We start from the raw sequence: 18,225 nt of genomic DNA on the forward strand, positions 1-18,225 counted from the left end.
GTGCTGTGCTGCAATGAACATAACTGGTTTGCCCAGGGAGTATTGACACATTTTCACTCTGGTGAGCATTGGCCCGTATTATATGACACCGTAGACCTAGACCCAGTAGCAGCCGGACTCCCAGCCTGTCTGCGAGCTGTCACTGCTGCTGCCCTGCTGATAGAAAAGACGGACTCCAAGGTGCAAAGTTATATGGTCACAACTGCAGTTCCACATGCTGTGTCGGCCCTTCTGCTCAAAGGGAAAACATGCCTGTGTCCAATTCTAGACTCACCCAGTATGATATACTTCTTATTTCAGCAGCTAATGTAACTTTGAACCAGTGCCCTACTTTGAACCCTGCTTCACTGTTGCCTACGCCGCAGGATGGAGAACCGAACGATTGTCTCACTGTAGCGGAAACACAGATGTCTCCCCATGCTGATTTATCCGACACCCCTTTGCAGAACCAAGATCTGATTCTGTTTGTGGACGGGTTATGTCTCCAAGTGCCAGGCACTGAAGAATTGATCTCAGGGTATTATGTATGCAACCCCCTTGAATCTCTAGAAGCATACCGAGATCTACCCAGGATGCCAAACTTGTGGCCCACAACCGGGCATGTACCTTGGCTCGGGGTAGATCAGCCACAATAAACACGGATTCAAAGTATGCTCATGGTCTCATATACTATTTTGGGATCCCCTAGAAGCAACAGGGATACCAGACATCCACAGGCACCCCTAAATTGAATAGGGAAAATATGTCTGCCTGACTGCATGCTTTGTTGCTCCCTTTTGCCATAGCTATTGTCAAATGCTAGGGACACAATTCCTCTCAGTCTTGCCCTAGCAGATTTAGCAGCTCGTCCAGCGTCCTTAGAAGGTCCCCTAGCCCTAATGGAACTGTTTGTGTTGCAGTCCCTGGGTCACCAATTCCCTTACTAACCAGGCAGCACCCCAATGCCGAGCCCCTAAAGCAGAAAAGGGAGACCTGGGCTCAGCTTGGGTGTAAGGTGAACACAGACTCCCTTTGGCGCGCCCCAGACAGCCGCCTGGTGGCACCCAAGGTACTCCTCCCCTATTTGGTCCATGAGGCTCACGCACTGCACGATCAGGTAAAAATGCGATGATTGTCACTATCAACTGAGACTGGATCTCCCCAGTATCACCAATGTTGTTCAAGATTACTGTGAAAGGTGCACTGAATATTTGACTCACAATGTTGGGAGAGTGGTGCCCACAAAGCCTTCTGCACATCCAGTACCGGAGAACCCATTGTTAAACATGCAGACAGATTTTACACAGCTCCCCACGTATATGAAGTTATCTTACTTCCTTGTCATAGTCAATGTGTTCTCAGGGTGGTTGGAAGCCTACCTGTGTAAGAGGGCAGACGCAGTCACTGTGGGCCAGAAATGTGCGGCAGAATTCATACCCCAATTCAGGTTGCCCCTGGTCATAACCAGTCACTGAGGCACCCCCTTTTACTCGTCAGATCATTAAGGAATTGTGCAAGGCCCTAGGATGAGCCTGGCCTCATTAGGCGTCATCAGTAAGGAGTAGCTTGGGTCTCTAAGTCCAGCAGGCTTGGGACCCAAGTCTGGGCATACCCGTCCCACTCAGGATGACCTAAGCAAATCCAAAAGGTGATGGTTGGAAGGTTTAGCATTAATCTTAACCACAGGAACAGCTTTGGGCACCCCTCCAGACCATCATTTTTCAACCTGCCCAGCCACTAATGAAGGTGAAAGACCATATGCAAATCAGCCTTAGTCCCACCCCAAAAGGGGCAGTACAGGCCGAACTGCTAGGTCACATCCCTTCTGCACAGACCACAAGCATCCCCAGACAAGCATTGGCCTCATTGGGCATCATCAGTGAGGATTAGCTTCAGTCTCTAGGCTCAGCAGGCTTGGGATTCAGTCTGGGCATACCTGTCTCACTCAGGGTGACATAAGAAAAACCAAAAGGTGATGGCTGGAAAGTTTAGAAAACTGCTAGGTCACAGCCCTTCTGCACAAGACCAGAAGTATCCCCAGAAATGTTTCTGCCTCGTTGGGCGTCATCAATGAGAAGTACCGTGGGACTTGGGTAGACACCCTCCTAGCAACGCAAGGGAGCATATGCGCCATCGTGAAGAGCGATTGCTGCACTTTCACACCAAGTTTCGCCCGGCAATATCTCGGACATCATTACTGACATCCAGACCACTGTAAGCCTCCTCCACAAAAGTCCAAAGGCAAGCTGGACTTTTGGGTTCTGGATCCTAGACATCCTGGGACCCCTGGATGCATGCATAGATCAGATTCTGCTCATAATCGTGGTTCAGATTCCAAGTCTGTCATGCCTAACAAGGAGAAGTAAATGTCTCTATTATCGAGTTTGTGCCCACTGCTCCGATGTTCCGATGTTCCCCAGACCATGACAGTGTTTTACTGCCACACCAGTGAAGAAGTTCAAAGTTATGATATGCTAAAATGTGATGTTTGTTCCCCCAAAGATGCAATGGAAGAGACTGGAGTGAAGGTCTCAAAAGAGGGATTTGTTAGGGAAAGAAGCTAATTTGAACATTTTAATTAACTAACCACGATTGCACTATAATGCTGGGATTCTAATGCATGCTGCCATGTTTACTAAGTGACCTATTGCCATTGCAAGGTGAGCCCCAGTTCCCATTGTGTGTGTTCTAACCCTAACAGCCCCATTTCTTAGTGTGCAGTAGTGCTTGCCTCCACAAAGCTTGACTCTGTTGCATTACCCTTTTGGCATTAGTAGGCAAGGCGTCTTCAGTAAACGGAAGTCATCATATAGTAAGCAAGCTTACCTACTCGCACTATGTAAAAACTGTAAAGGTAGCTTACCTTGCATGAATTACTGAATCATTACAGGACTTCCTGATTACAATGCACAGAACATGAGAATGCATCCTTTGTCTTAGACTTGTATGTTGAGACACTGTCCTTCTACTAGACACATTGGGTCTCATTACGAGTCCGGCGGTAACCGAAGCGGTAAAACCGCCTGGTTACCGCCGGACTCTTATTACCATTCCGCCTCCGTGATTCCCGGAATTACCGGGGCATTACAACCCCGGTTTTGCGGGAATTACGGAGGCGGAATGGTGTTAATCCCCATTCCCATTGAGTCCTATGGGACTCAATGGAAATGGGGATCATGGAAACACCGGCAGCATCTCGTAATGCTGCCGGTGTTTCCTCGTCCGCCTGCATGCGCGAGGTGTTAAACCCACCAGGTCAGACCTGGCGGGAACATCAACTCCCGCCTGCAGGGGTCGGACTCAGGCGGTCCGGAAACAACGGTGGCGGCGGGTTTACCGCCACCATTATTTCCGGACCGCCTGGGTCGTAATGAGGCCCATTGTTTCTGTAAACAATGTGCAACGGTTGTTGCAGCGAGTTCCGTATTGCCGTTGGTTTGTTGCTATCCTGTGGCTTTGCTAATGCTTATATAATCGTTCACCAATTCATCAGAATAGTTTATGAGCATTTTGCCACAACAGTAGTTATGATCCCATGATCAGAGCCTAATCTCTATTACTGAGCGGAGGGGTTCCTTGTTGGTTTCTCTGTGGATAAAGGCAATATTTGCAATTGTATTATCACTGGGTACATTGTGTGAATGTCCCATATTGAATGCGGATTCCGTACCTGATAAAGTTCAGATTGATCAGTCAAAGTTTTCTTCTGCATCTCTAGGGTATCAAACTGCTGCCGAAAAATCAGTCGCTGCTTTTCCCAGTCCAGGGCTTTATGGCGAAACTCCTGCAATTACAATGTAGAGAATTCAACATGTGTTGACCACTGTAAGGAAGCCATGGTATCAACAATAAGAGACACAAGTGACCACAGTTCAAGGGTGTTTATTGAACTTCAAAAAGGGTTTGAAAAACACTTATCTAATACTAAATCTAAAGATGGGAGCAAGCTATGACCATCAAATAATAATAACGCAGTTCTAGTGATGTTTTGTCAAAATAAAAAAGGCCTATGCTAATAAACCTATTGCCAATCCATACCCCAGTCTCTGGCTTCTCTAGCACGAGGGTGTAGTTCAAACATTAGCATCAGGGCCTTCTGTGCCCAAGTATCTTTGTCTTTCAAAGTCTCTTCTTTCAGAGGGCCTGATGCGACAAAGTTCCTTTCCTCTTCGGATTTCACACATACTCAATTTCTCTATTTGCGATTCACTATTCACCTCAGATCCCCCTCAGCCACGCACTAATCCCCTTTAGAACATTGCTCAGAGGATTTTCACATATCCAATTTCTTGGGTGATTCACGGTTCACCCGAGATGCTCCTTAACCGGGCTCAGATCCGTTTTAACACAATCTTCAATCAGTCTCCCTCCACCGGGCTCAGACCAACTTAATTCACTAACACAAACTTGCTTTAATCCAAAGCTTTCAACTGATCTCCCTCATTCAGGCTCGGACCCACTTTATCTACATTGTCATCAACTTTCTTGGCAGCATCTATATCGAAGACTTTCGATTGTGCATAGGATTTTGCTTGACCCGCCGCAGGACCACTTCGATGCACAGTTCTTTGCCGCTCTTCCACCTTTGTCAACTCTCAGTTGGATACCTTACAGAGACCTTTGAATGAGCACTCACACGGTGCCGGACCACTCTGTCAAAGGCATCGTATCTAGGTTTCAAAGTTCAATCAATCACTCATCTGTTGTTCAATTTTACTTGCGTTGCTTATCACATGCATTTCATACACTCAGCGCTCACCATACACTGTTGCCGCTTGCAACCTTGGCTTCAACACAGACCAGTCTGCTATCGGTCTCCCCAACTCACCGGCTGTGTTGATTTCACTTGCACTGCTTTGTTGTTGGAGTCAAGGACAGTACCACGGCAGTTGCCGATTCTCCCCACCTTGATTATCGATGAAGGCGGGCCCCGGATACCTCCGACACACAATGTAGGATTCTTTAGCCTGGTTTCTTGGTCTTACACTATCTATTCTCAAGGTTTCGTGAAAGTAACAGTTACTTGTAGAAAAGATCATGGGAACTTCCCTCCTTTCGATCCCCTTCTGTTTTGAGTCTTTCTCCTCATGTTAAACTGTCATCTTGGAACTGCTGTTTCCTCGTGTGCTTTGCCTCACTCAGAGTGTGCTCTGCCTTTTATCCATGCAGAGAAATGTAATGGAAGTCAGTTGTGCCTGACCAATTGCCTGACCAATGAATTGGGACACGTCAGGTATACGGCTCGGGTGCTAGTCCATTTTCTCTCATAACGGGCTGTCCATGAGAAAGTGTTTGTGTTGTGAAAGGTGGAGGGGTGTTGAGTTCCTAAGTATCCTACCTGGTAGGATGGGGTAAGGGTGTTACAGGGACGGGGATACCGTGTCTCACCATTCGGTGCCCCACTCCTCAAAGACCCCTCATCCAGGTGATCCTCCCGCACTAGTCCACTCGCAGGAACTGGATCCAAAAGCGATGGCTGTGTCCTGGCCACCTGGATGACAGATCTCCAGGGACTAGTGGATGAGACACCTTCAGGTTTCTCACACCACTGACATGCCTTGCATTCTAGTTATTAGTCTAAGAAAAATGAACCCGAAAATCAACATGACAAAGCTAAATTGCTTTTCTGGATAGATGGGGGTGGGGGGGACTAACAAGGCATGAAGGTCCAGTGGAGAATCTATCTAAATCATCCAATCATGGGATAGGAGGAAACGCTGCTGGTCATGCATAAAGTGTTGTTTCAGAGCTATGTAAGGTTTCAAATGTGGAATAGCAAGAGGTGACACTGATTAAGCTAGAGCTGCAAGTGGCTGGGTATCTAGTCCTTGCCTTGAAATACCGGAGAGTACAGCAGTACGGCTGACTCTAATTCTAACACTGTTTAAAAACAGGTCTGCTGCAGTGCAGGAATTAGTTTAATGGAGAAGCATTCAAGTGCAATGACAGCATAGAGGGGGAATGTCACGTGGAGCTATTCCGAGGGAACTCTACAGAATAATGTACTGTTCATTTTACCATCAGCAGCAACAAATAATAAAAAAAAAACCTTTCCTTCAAAGCGTGAAAAGAAAAGTATGACTGCTTGCAGTAGAGAGCCTGGATCTCCTCGATCAGCTTGGCCGAGGCGATGGCCACGAGGAAAGCCGTCTTCCACTATAGAAACTTCAAAGGGGCCTAATGAATTGGTTCAAAAGGGGCCCCTCCATGAGCTTAGCCAAAACGATGCTGAGCCCCCAAGTCGGAGCAGGAGCTCTCAATAGTGGAAAACACCTGATGCGGCATTTGAGTAGCTCCTTGACAAGTCTATGTGACCACAGAGATGGCTTACCAGGCGTCCTGGTGTAACGGGATATGGCAGTCAGATGCACCTTGATCGAGGCATGAGCCAGGCCGGTCTTGGCCAGGGGAAAGCAGATATGGAAGGAGCTGCAGAGCTGTGACACCGAGCGGTGTAATCTTCTGAGTCTTGCTAACACTGTGAAGCTCTTCCACTTGTGACTATAGCATGACAGCATAGAGGACGCCCTGGCTTTGGCCAGAATCTTCTTGCATTCCAATTGGAGTAATGTCCAATCTTTAGGGCTGCAGGAGCCAGGCTGTGAGTCTGAGCGACGCTGTGTTGTGGTGCAGTATTTTTCCATCTTCTCTGTTGAGGAGGTGGTTAGTGGAGGTAGCAGGAAGGACGGAGCCACTGACAGAGCAGGTCTGGCTATCAGATCTGTTGGGACAACGCTGGGACAAGGAGTATCATCCTGCAATATAAACGTCTTGAGTGTGTGGATCACACATAGCACGAGAGGAATTGGAGGGAAGGCGTACAGGGAGAGCTCCTCCCATGGGAACAGGGAGCCGTCCCCTAGGCTTTCTGGGTGAGGGAACCTGCAGCACTTGGGGTTGTCGCCATCGCAAAGAGTTTGACCGCACTTGCTGAAGAGATGAGTTACTTGCACTTGGTGAAGCTCTGATTGATGGCAGAGCTGCAGTTCCCTGTTGAGTGATGGTGTTCTTGATGCCTACGAGGAACATTCCCTGAAGTATGGCCAAGCGCCAGAGGGCCTGGGCCTCCTGGGATACAGCTGGAGAATGTGAAACTGCCGTCATTTTCAGATGTAGAACATGGTGGTCGTGCTGTCCGTGAAGATGCGCATCACCTTCCCCTCAGCTATGGCAGGAACGACCCGAGTGCCCAGAAGACTCCCCAGAGTTTCAGGACGTGGAGGTCTTTTTCCTCAGACTGGTGTGGGCTCCACACCCCTCCAAGGAGACGTCCATGGTGACTGTGGCCTCGAATGGGGGTGTATGGAAAGGCATCACTTTCGTGAGATGTGGGCATGCCCCCTACCATCGAAGAGCTTGTCGAACTCTGGTTGAGAACAAGCTTGTCTGTCCAAGTGCCCGTGATCTGCAACCACTGTGCATCCAAAAACTCTTCAAGCGGTCTCATCTGAAGCCTGCACTGCGGGAAGAGGTGGATGCAGGAGGATATCATGCCCAACAACGACTTTATAGCTCATACTGTAGCGTTCTGCGCCAACGACAGGCGCTGCGCTTTCTCCAGGATGCCAGTCACCATCTCCTCCATGGGAGCTGGCCAAGCATGCGACTGCTGAGGCGGGCGCCCAGCAACAGAGCATTCTGTGATGGCTCCACACAGGACTTTGGACAGTTGATGGAGAATCTAAGATCCGTCAGGAGGCGAATGGTCTCTGTGGTGTGCTGGAGTGATAGCGCGTGGGAGCAGGAGCGGATCAGCCAGTCATCTAGATAAGAGTAGACGTGGATCCCCTTGAGGAGCAGACGCACTGCTACCGGAAACAAAGATTTTGTGAACACTTGCAGTTATGACTTCAGGCCGAAGGGCAGGGCCTTGAACTGTTAGTGCCATCCATGGACCACGAACCGTAGGAATGTCGATGTTTTGCGTGAATGGGGTACCTGGAGTACACTCCAGAGCCCTGTAGGTGCTGGGGAACGGGCTCCATCGCCCCCTTACTTAACATGGCCTGGACCTCCTGCAGCTGATGGGCCATGTGTAGCTCTTGATGCACCACAGGAGGAATGCGTGGACACTCGTGTTGGAATTCAGGAGGCGAATGGTCTCTGTGGTGTGCTGGAGTGCTAGCGCGTGGGAGCAGGAGCGGATCAGCCAGTCATCTAGATAAGAGTAGACGTGGATCCCCTTGAGGAGCAGACGCACTGCTACCGGAAACAAAGATTTTGTGAACACTTGCAGTTATGACTTCAGGCCGAAGGGCAGGGCCTTGAACTGTTAGTGCCATCCATGGACCACGAACCGTAGGAATGTCGATGTTTTGCGTGAATGGGGTAACTGGAGTACACTCCAGAGCCCCGTAGGTGCTGGGGAACGGGCTCCATCGCCCCCTTTCTTAACATGGCCTGGACTTCCTGCAGCTGATGGGCCATGTGTAGCTCTTGATGCACCACAGGAGGAATGCGTGGACACTCGTGTTGGAATTCCAAGGTGTGCCCCTGATGAAGAACATCCAGCACCCATTTGTCTGTGGTGATGGTCTTCCACGTGTTAACGAAAGTGGGGGCCTGGACCTGTGGCCGGTTCAGGCCTGCTTCGGCGCCTACGTGCTGGCCTGTGGACGACGATGACGCTGCCCTGTGCTACCGAAGGCTTGCGAGTGCCCTCTGTAGGCCTCCTGGGTGGTAGAGCGAGAGGGCTGGCGATAGGGTGCAGAGTATCCCTTGGAGGATCTGCCCGATTTTCCTCTCGAGAAGCGAAAGGACGATGATCTTCTCTGCCTCAATGTCCCCAGGGACCATGCAGTCTCTGTGTCGGTCTTAATCAATTGGAGCATCTGGTCCACTGCCTTTCCAAACAAATCGTTTCTCTCGAAGGGCATATTCACCACCTTGGACTGTACGTTCGCCCTGAAGTCTGTACCCTTCAGCCAACCTTAGCATCATTCTCCCTGAATCTTTAGGGAAGGAGGCATTGATGGGTGCCTGTTCATGGACAGTCGCATCCTCAGCAGTCGGAGGGTGTGGGGGTAAAGACACTCATGGCTTAGCTGTCGTCTTCACCGTGGGCACCACGGTCGTAATAGCTCCCCTCCCATTGCCGAATTAATGATGGTCGTCAACAGGGCCATCTATGGGATGGCAGCCGCTGTGGTCGTCGACATAGTGATCGTCGATGGGGTCACCCACGACGAACAGATACCTTGGATGATGAAGTGGTCATTGACTAAGACGAGGTCTTGGCAGACGGAGCCGTCGTCTATGGGATTTTGGGCCTCTCCTTCACATCCTTGTCCTTAGAAGAGGAACAGTGCTTCAAGAGGGTCAGGGACTTCCCTGAGGAAGGTACCGTCACCCCACCCCCTCACTGGCAGGCTCACTGTGGATGGCAATGGAGATTGGGAATGTGTCCTTCGGAAGTGGGTTCTGCGGCCGCGGCGACCCATGCAGGATCCTCAGTGCAGAGTTTCTCTTTCTTTTAGATCCTCTGACAAAGGTGATCTTTGCCGTCAACGGGTCCCCGCTGCCGGTAGTTGAGCGACGGTTGACGATGGAACAATGTCGTTCAAAAGACACATTTTTACGGAAAAACTCAAAATATAAAAGAAGGTTCGACGATCGCTATGAAAGGACTCCGAACACTGAAACGTGTGATAAAAATCTGAATAGTGCCACTGGGGGTGGAGCTTAGGGAGAAGACTGTCATTGGATGGGGGCAGTATGACCCAAAAGACAGTGATTGGTTATAGAGTAAAATACAGTTTTCAGGCTAAAGTGAAACCGTTTTTTCTTTTACCGAGGAATCCCAGCCTGACAAACAGGGAATATTCATGAGCATGTGAATCCATGCCAGACCCAATGCTGCAGAAAGGGGTTTAGATAAAAGCCAAACTTTTCCTATCCTAATATGAATGTCCTCCTTATGAGATTAACACGAAAGCAAAATGACAGTGTGTCCGAAATTCAATCTGAACCTCACACCAACACGTACAAGCAAAATGTGCAAGGTGAATGTTTCAAAGTTCAACTCAACAGAAAATTGCAGTAACTCAAACATTTCACTTCAACCAAAACACCAGTGTTATCCAAGGGTTGGCTTCCTTCCCCTGGATTATTTCAGGTAAACTATTCACAACGTTCTGTGTCAAAACCAGTATCGTAAAGGCATTACAAATGTCTCTCTTACCTAATATTCTCCCCAGGATGAGAACACAAATGTTCCTTCCACAAGATTAATAGGTAAATAGAAAGTCTCTCCTAGTCTCTCAGAATGGCAATACAAAATGTCTTTTCCACAATGCAGGTTGGAATAAGGCCAAGGAAAGGCTGCACTACTTTTCAGGATGGCAAAACAAATGTATTTTCCAAAACATAGATTCAAGTATGGAAAAAGGCAAGTCTTTACAAAGTTTCTCGTTGACAAAATGTTCAAAGGAGCAAGAACGTAATACGAGAAAGTCTCTTTTCAACACAAAAAATTCAAAGTGAGTTTCCCGGTACATTCACATGCCAGGAATCTCCTCAACTGAAAACTCTTGATATCCTGGTTTTTACTCGTGACAGGAATATCCCCCTTTTGGTTCACTTAGATCCACTGGTGTACTCGCCTGCCTCACATATGATCTCTTTCCAAAAAGGCTTCACTACCAGATACCCTCATCAGGCTTCTCTGCAACATTAACTTTCTCCTTCAGTATTAAAGAATTGTCCTTCTTCACTTGCACACTCTTGTTGACTTTGTTACTTGTACCAATCTTCCCCAAACTGACATCCCATGTCTGAGGGCTTGTTCAAGCTCTATCTGTCAACCTTTCTTTCAATCTCTCTTGACTCTTGGTGATGCTTGTTCCAGGTTTCCCCCCCAACTGACATCTTATGTCAGGAGAATTGCACACATGTTGCCTCTTTATTTCTTTTACAACCTCTTTTGGCTCTTGGCAAATTTGGTTCCAGGTTTCTCCCAACTGTCCTATTATGTCAGGAGAATTGTACCATGTGTCCCCCGTTTTTCTTCTTGCAATGTCTTTTGGCTTAGGCAATGCTGGTCCCAGGTTTCCCCAACTGATATCTCATGTCAGGAGAAATGTGCCACATTCGCCTTTTTCGTCCAATTCGATTATGTCAGTGTTCAAAAGTACTTTCAAAGTGCTGTTTAGCATATCTGTATGTCCCTAGGCCCCATACACAATTAGGCTGACTCACCGGTCCATCGAATAGCTGCTAACAAGTGTTTGCGAGGGGCCAGCTTCCCCGACTAGGCAGAGTCTCGTTGGGTCTCCGCATCAGCTTGTCTGTCCTTCGCCAAGACCCGCACAGCTCTGCAGGACCACATCACCTTACACAGCTAAGCTACGCACCCTCTCCTCTAGTTCCGAAAGCTGCCAACTTGCTTCAGGTGTGCGTCTCTCCCCACTGCTCCCTGTGGAATTTCCTCTGCCACTGGTCACGCTTCCCACTATGCGCACTCTGCAGCCTTACTTCTCTCTCCTTCTGCATTCCTCCTGTCCCACTTGCTGCAGGTAATTTGAAAATGTAATGTCCCGCGCAAATGATTACAGTTATGACAACTAGATTACATAGTATTCTTATGATCACATCTCCTCCACATGTACCCCTTGCTCCCCTGCACAGTACTTGAAGCTTTCTGTGACTTGGAGTCCAGTGAAGTTTCAATGGATTTTATATCACATCGTTGAACAGTTGCAATAAAATTACAATCACCACAAACATCAGAAGTTTCTCATGTTCTAGGTTTGCCATGTATACATGAAGATTGAATAGGCTTATGTTTAATCAGAGTGTTCCTCAGAGTTCCAACATCCGACAGTTTTGAATGCTGGGAGCAAGCCATGAGGAGTATAGCATATCTCTCCAGTTGGATTGAACACTCTCCCCTGACAGCCACCTCCTCCGATATGATCAGCCTTGAGGATACCACCCCCAGGGTCATTATCAGGTGGCTACTACCTTCCCCTCACCACAAAGGAGACATTAGGATGGGGATTAGTGATGACTCTGCAGGAGTCATCACAGTACACCAGCTCTTGGGTTGCACGATTACCAGAAGCTATTTATTTTACAGTGTCATGAGAAAGAGGGATAGTACAGGCAGTATCAACTCAAACATGGTGATAAGAAAAGCCCAATAGCCTCACGTTGCAGCAGGTGTGCTACCTTTCTTGTGGTCTGTAGCGATGTTGGCTGTTTAAAGCTCCTAAAATATAGTATCGGATTTGTCCCTCACTGTAGTGGTACCCATGTAGTTATGTCATTACTGTTAAAAATATAAGTGCAACACTTATCTGCATCATGGCATACAAAGCAAGAATTGATTCTGTTAAATTCCGCCAATGTTACTCTTACTCAGTTTTCAATGTTAAATTCTGCCTCACTAATGCTGTGCACACATGATGGTGTGCCCCGTGATTGTAGTTTAATCACAATAGCACTTACTAAAACCATGAAAACATGTACTTGAAATCCCATTATCATTTCCTGACGAGCAGTAAAATGTAGAAAGTTGTTCTTTAGAACATGAGCGTGAAGAGCTAAAACCTGATTACGCTGAATGCACCGCACATGCAATAACTGAAAGCCCTCAACGTACAGATGTTGTCATGACCGCTGCCTCCAAGGAGTCAGACCCAGCCCAACAGCCTTGGAAGCAGGGTCACAACTTCCATTCCAGGCACCAGCCGGTCCCCACAGGGGCCTTTTGGACCTTGTCCTGGCGCCAGTGGCGCCAGGCTCATAAGGGAACCCAGTCCCGGCACAGGAAGCGCCGGGCTCATATTGAGAGGAATGGTGCTTGGGTGGACCTACCTGCTGCAGACCATGCTGCTCACTTACCTGTAGGATGATATCCTCATCCATTCCTGGCTGGAACTACTTTACCTTCTGGGTGTGGCCAGCACCACTCCCTGGGACTGGATACTGGAACTGTGCTGGAAGCTGGAACTTCTTTCTTGTCTGGGCGAGGCTGTGGAAGGAGACACCTAAGCACTCCAGTGGCCTATTTAAACCACACCCGATCAGTGCAACGTGCTTCGCGTTATTCTGCACTAGCAGCAGGACGCTCACCGTGTCAGCTCCAGAGAATCTTCAGCTTCTGCATCTGTGAACAAGAAATCTTCAGTCTTACCTCCCGGCAGATCAGTCTTCAGTCTTCAGCAGCGTCTGAAAGAGAACAAGGACACCAGGTTAGGACAATACAAAACCAGCGCAGCACTTACCTCGTCCATCGGAGCATTCCGAGGCCGCGTGCCGCACTCTTCATACTCCGGCAATCCTGCGGAAACAAAGGACATTGGTTAGTGAACCTCCGTGATTATTCTGCTTACCTGTGCCACGTACGCCTCGATCTTCGTCAGGCGCTGTTTTTCCGCACCTGCGAAAACAAGAAGGACATCATTAGGGGCACTGTACGCCATCACTACTCACGTGCCTTCTAGCTGTCATCGGCTTGCCCATTCTCCGGCACGTACCTCGGCGTCCACCTCCACGCCGACAGCTACGGCTACCTGAAAAAAGGGAAAAGAGACATTAAGAAGTGCATTTAACTTCGAAAGGGAAAAGAGACATTAAGAAGTGCATTTAACTTCGAATAACATTCTTTTACTTACGTGCCTTCACGAACTCCGGCATTCTTCTCGCTTACCTTATCTACATACCGGACCTGCAATGGCGAGAGACATTTAAGGGGTCATATAAATAAAACTCCATATTCAAGCAATCACCGTTCGTGCAGCTAACGACGGCCTTGCTCCCTGACTTCATCCTCTGCAATCAAGAGGCTGGGCACTTAACCAGTGAAGCAACTGGCATCAGCACCCCTGCACAGACGCAGGATGGAGAGCTCCGCTTTCACCTATATAAGGTGAGCACATTCAGCCTACGAGTAACGTGGGGAGTCCAGAAAAGGGGAAGGTCAGATTGGCCAACCAGACATTCATTAACCCCTTGTTCTCCTACTTGCAGACACCTCACCCTCCAGGTCAAAATTACGGTGAGGAGAGGGTCTATCCAGGGTGTTACCAGAGGCCTGCGCGTGACCCTAGAAGACACTGAAATCACCAACCCCGGACCTGCGCCTCCGAGGGATTCAGGTGAGCGTTACAGAACGCGAAGCCTACCGCAAAATTCCCACCCAGGCGCAATGGAAACCTCGGACACAGATCAGTTGGCCCAATTGCTTGGGGCACTGAGAGCTGAAGTACAGGCATCCCGCCAAGAGACAAATGCTTTACGAAGGGAGTTGATCGTTTCAAAAGAACGAACAGATGATTTGGCCAGACAGTTGTTACACACACAAGCGGGACAGACGCCTCTGCCTGCCTCGGGAGGGAGCTACAATCCTACAACCTCAAATAATCCGGTGCAAATTAATCTGCCAGGGAATGTGCCTTTGGCCCCGCCCGAACGTTTTTCAGGTGATCCAAAACGGTTTGCAGTATTCATCAATCAATGCCGCTTGCACTTTCTGTGTAGACCCGCCGCATTCCCAAATGACCAAAACAAAGTAGCGTTCGTACTTTCCTATCTTAGCGGTAGTGCTGCAGATTGGTCCGTTCCTCTTGTGACACAAGATGATCCGATCCTCCATAACTTTCAAGATTTCCAGACCAGTATGGAAAAGCTGTTCGCAAGACACTCACAGGGGCAGGCCTTGGACAATGAACTCCTATCACTAAGACAAGGGAATCAGGATCTCCTAGCATACATAGCATCCTTTAACAGACTGGTGGTTGAGACTAGGTGGCCTGAGGATAAGAGAATCACGCTTTTCTACAGAGGGCTGCGTGGAGAACTTAAAGAAGTCTTAGCACAGGTGGTGAATCCCCCGCAAGATTGTTCCGATTATATCGACCTAGTAGTCCAATTAGATCACCGGCTACAGAACAGGAAGACCGATCGTTCCAGATTTGAAACCCAAAAATTTTCAAGACCTCAGAGCTCCGCTAAAGGAACTGATTCCGTGGAGCCCATGCAGATAGGGGTTGTTAAAGGACCATTAACCCAAAAGGAACGGGAAAGGAGAAGACAATTATAGCTGTGCCTCTACTGTGGGAATTCAGGACATTTCCTTCGTGATTGTTCAGTGAAACCGGTCAAGAAGGCTGTAGGAGCTTCCGATAAGAATGCTGAAAAACCAGAATCGGGAAACGACCTCGCCCGACAAGTGTAGAGGTCCGCTTGCCGAGCGTTAAAACCAGTTCCTTGACCTCGCATTTGGTAATGCCTATGGTCCTCATAAGTCCAGATCGACCAGATCGCATGCATGCAATTAAAGCATACATTGATAGCGGAGCGATCGGTAACTATGTAGATCAAGATATGGCAACCAGAATGAATCTTCCTCTATGTTCGAAGATGGTGAAAGACATAATCACTACAGTGGATGGTACAGAAATAGCTTCCGGACCGGTTTCTCACACCACCATGGAAGTGATGTTGCTATGCCAAGATGGACATCGGGAGAAGATCGTGTTAGATGTAATCAAGGCCCCGCAGTTTCAAGTAATCCTGGGAATTCCTTGGTTGGAAAAGCACAATCCTCAGATAGACTGGCGAGCCAAGGTAATCCGGTTTCCAGAATGCGCCCCAACTTGCTACCCTCGACCCGATATCAGGCTAGCAGCCATCGCTTCCGAGAGCCCCCAATTGCCTCCAGAATACCAAGAGTTCCGCGACGTCTTCCAGAAAGATCAGGCCAATACCTTGCCCCCGCATCGGTCATACGACTGCCAGATAGACCTAATACCCGGATCTACCCCTCCGTGCAGTAGAATATATGCTCTCACTGAGCCAGAAAATCTCCATCTCAGGCAATACCTGGACCAGTACCTGGCTAATGGATTCATTCGTCCCTCGAAATCTCCAGTTTCTTCAGCTTTGTTCTTCGTTCCGAAAAAAGAAGGTGACCTGAGAACATGTATCGATTATCGCGCCCTGAACCAGATTACAGTCAAAAATAGATATCCTTTGCCTCTGATTCCCGAATTATTGGATCAAGTTAAAAGGAGCCTGCATATACACAAAGCTAGATCTCAGAGGAGCTTACCACTTGGTACGCATTAAGGAGGGTGACGAATGGAAGACGGCCTTTCGCACTAAATACGGATTGTTTGAGTATCAAGTAATGCCCTTTGGACTATGTAACGCACCGGCCGCCTTTCAGTTCTTTATGAATGACGTTTTCCGAGAACTTATTGATGTATGCGTAATTGTTTATATCGATGATATCCTGGTATACTCATCCTCAGAAGCTGAGCACCGAAGACATGTCACAGCGGTTCTACAGAGACTTCGCCAACACCGTTTGTTTGCTAAATTGGAGAAGTGTACTTTTCATGTAAAGCAAGTCGAATTCTTGGGGTTCATCTTGTCACCCAATGGAGTTCACATGGACTCAAGAAAGGTGGACGCTATCACCAAATGGCCGTCCCCAACTTCCGTGAAAGGAGTATAGAGCATGTTGGGCTTCGCTAATTTTTACCGGAGATTCATTCCAGAATTTTCTCGAGTAGTTCAACCCATCACGGCCCTTCTGAAAAAGAATAAAAAATTCGAGTGGACTCCAGAGGCCGAACAAGCCTTCCAAGAATTGAAAGCTAAATTTGTCTCCGCTCCAGTCTTAAAGCATCCTCGTCCAGAACTTCCGTATATCGTCGAGACAGACGCATCCAGCCTCGCAATGGGGGCTGTGCTATCACAACGAGATCCCGAAACACACCAATTACACCCTGTGGCATTTTGGTCCCGCAAATATTCGGCCCCCGAAATCAACTATACAATTACGGACAAAGAACTTCTGGCAATTAAGTCCGCCTTTAAGGCCTGGCGGCATTATCTCCTGGGAGCCCGGCACACTGTCACTGTAATCACTGATCATCGCAACCTCCAGTATCTGAAGTCAGCCAAGGCCCAATCTTCGAGACAACTCCGCTGGGCATTATTCTTCGCGGAATTTGATTTTGTGATCACGTATCGGCCAGGCAATAAGAACGGAAAAGCAGATGCCCTTTCCCGAATAGGGGTAGACGAACACACCGCTAATTCAGAGCCGGTACCAATAATCCCCGAACAAAAGATACTGGGAGTGATCAACACGCTATCCCTTGAAGATATCGAAGCAAAAGTCAGTCAACTAATAACTCCTGAAGATTCATTGAATTGGCAACTAAAAGGGAAAGATTTTACGATAGATCAGAATCTATTGCATTTCCAAGGAAGACTATATTTGCCATGTGTTGACTTACAGAACCAGGTCATCACCTGCTACCATGATTCTCTAATAGAAGGACATCCTGGGGTGGGCAAAACCCTAGAGAAAATCAAAAGACATTTTTGGTGGCCGACTTGGAGAAAAGACATTAAAGATTTTGTGGCTTCTTGTGGCATCTGCGCACAAAACAAGAGTCAAAAGGAAAGACCAGCAGGTCTGCTACATCCAATAGACATTCCACCATGCCCTTGGCATACTCTCTCAATGGATTTTATCACGGATTTACCCTCCTGCTCCGGATACAACACAATTCTAGTAATCGTGGACCTTTTTTCAAAAATGGCTCATTTTATTCCACTGAAAGGTTTACCCACAGCTCCCATTTTGGCCCGAGAATTCCTTGAAAACATCGTCCGGTTGCACGGTTTCCCTTCAGTGTTAATCTCCGATCGAGGGAGCCAATTTATTTCCCATTTTTGGCGAAGTTGTTGTCGTTTAGCGCAAATTGATGTACGACTTTCCACCAGCCATCACCCCCAAACTGACGGGCAGACTGAGAGGACTAACCAAACTCTGGAACAATATCTACGCTGTATGTTGCAACAATCGGAGGGCACTTGGAAGGATGTCCTTTGGATTGCTGAATACGCCTACAACAATTCAATCCATTCAGGAACTGGAAAAACCCCTTTCTTTCTGCTGTATGGAAGTCATCCTCGAACCTCTAATTTGGATCCACCTCAAGCTCTCGGAACGCCCACTGTAGACCATCTGCATGGGACAATAACTCAAGAATTCAAGGAAGCCACAGCTCACCTTCAACAAGCCAAGGAAAGGTATAAGAAAGGAGCGGATCAACATCGAAAAGAGGCCCCTCAATACCAAGTAGGAGATCAAGTCTGGCTGTCCACGAAGCATTTATCCCTAAAAGGACCACGCACCTTCAACCCAAGGTATTTAGGACCCTACACGATCACGGCTGTGATAAACCCGGTGGCTGTGAAATTGGAGATACCTACTCGGATAAA

At 48.1% G+C, this 18,225-nt stretch overlaps 1 protein-coding gene across 1 annotated transcript in view; it reads right to left on the reverse strand.

The window, feature by feature from the left end:
• Positions 1-18,225, reverse strand: part of CEP63 (centrosomal protein 63) — a 1,157,239-nt gene that overhangs the window by 812,447 nt on the left and 326,567 nt on the right. Inside the window, exon 6 of the mRNA XM_069618054.1 lies at positions 3,650-3,763. Within this exon, the coding sequence (XP_069474155.1) occupies positions 3,650-3,763 (114 nt within the window). The remainder of the gene's footprint in view (positions 1-3,649; positions 3,764-18,225) is intronic.

This window comes from Ambystoma mexicanum, chromosome 10 (genome assembly GCF_040938575.1).
Source record: "Ambystoma mexicanum isolate Mex_15411 chromosome 10, UKY_AmexF1_1, whole genome shotgun sequence".
Taxonomy (NCBI): Eukaryota; Metazoa; Chordata; class Amphibia; order Caudata; family Ambystomatidae; genus Ambystoma; species Ambystoma mexicanum.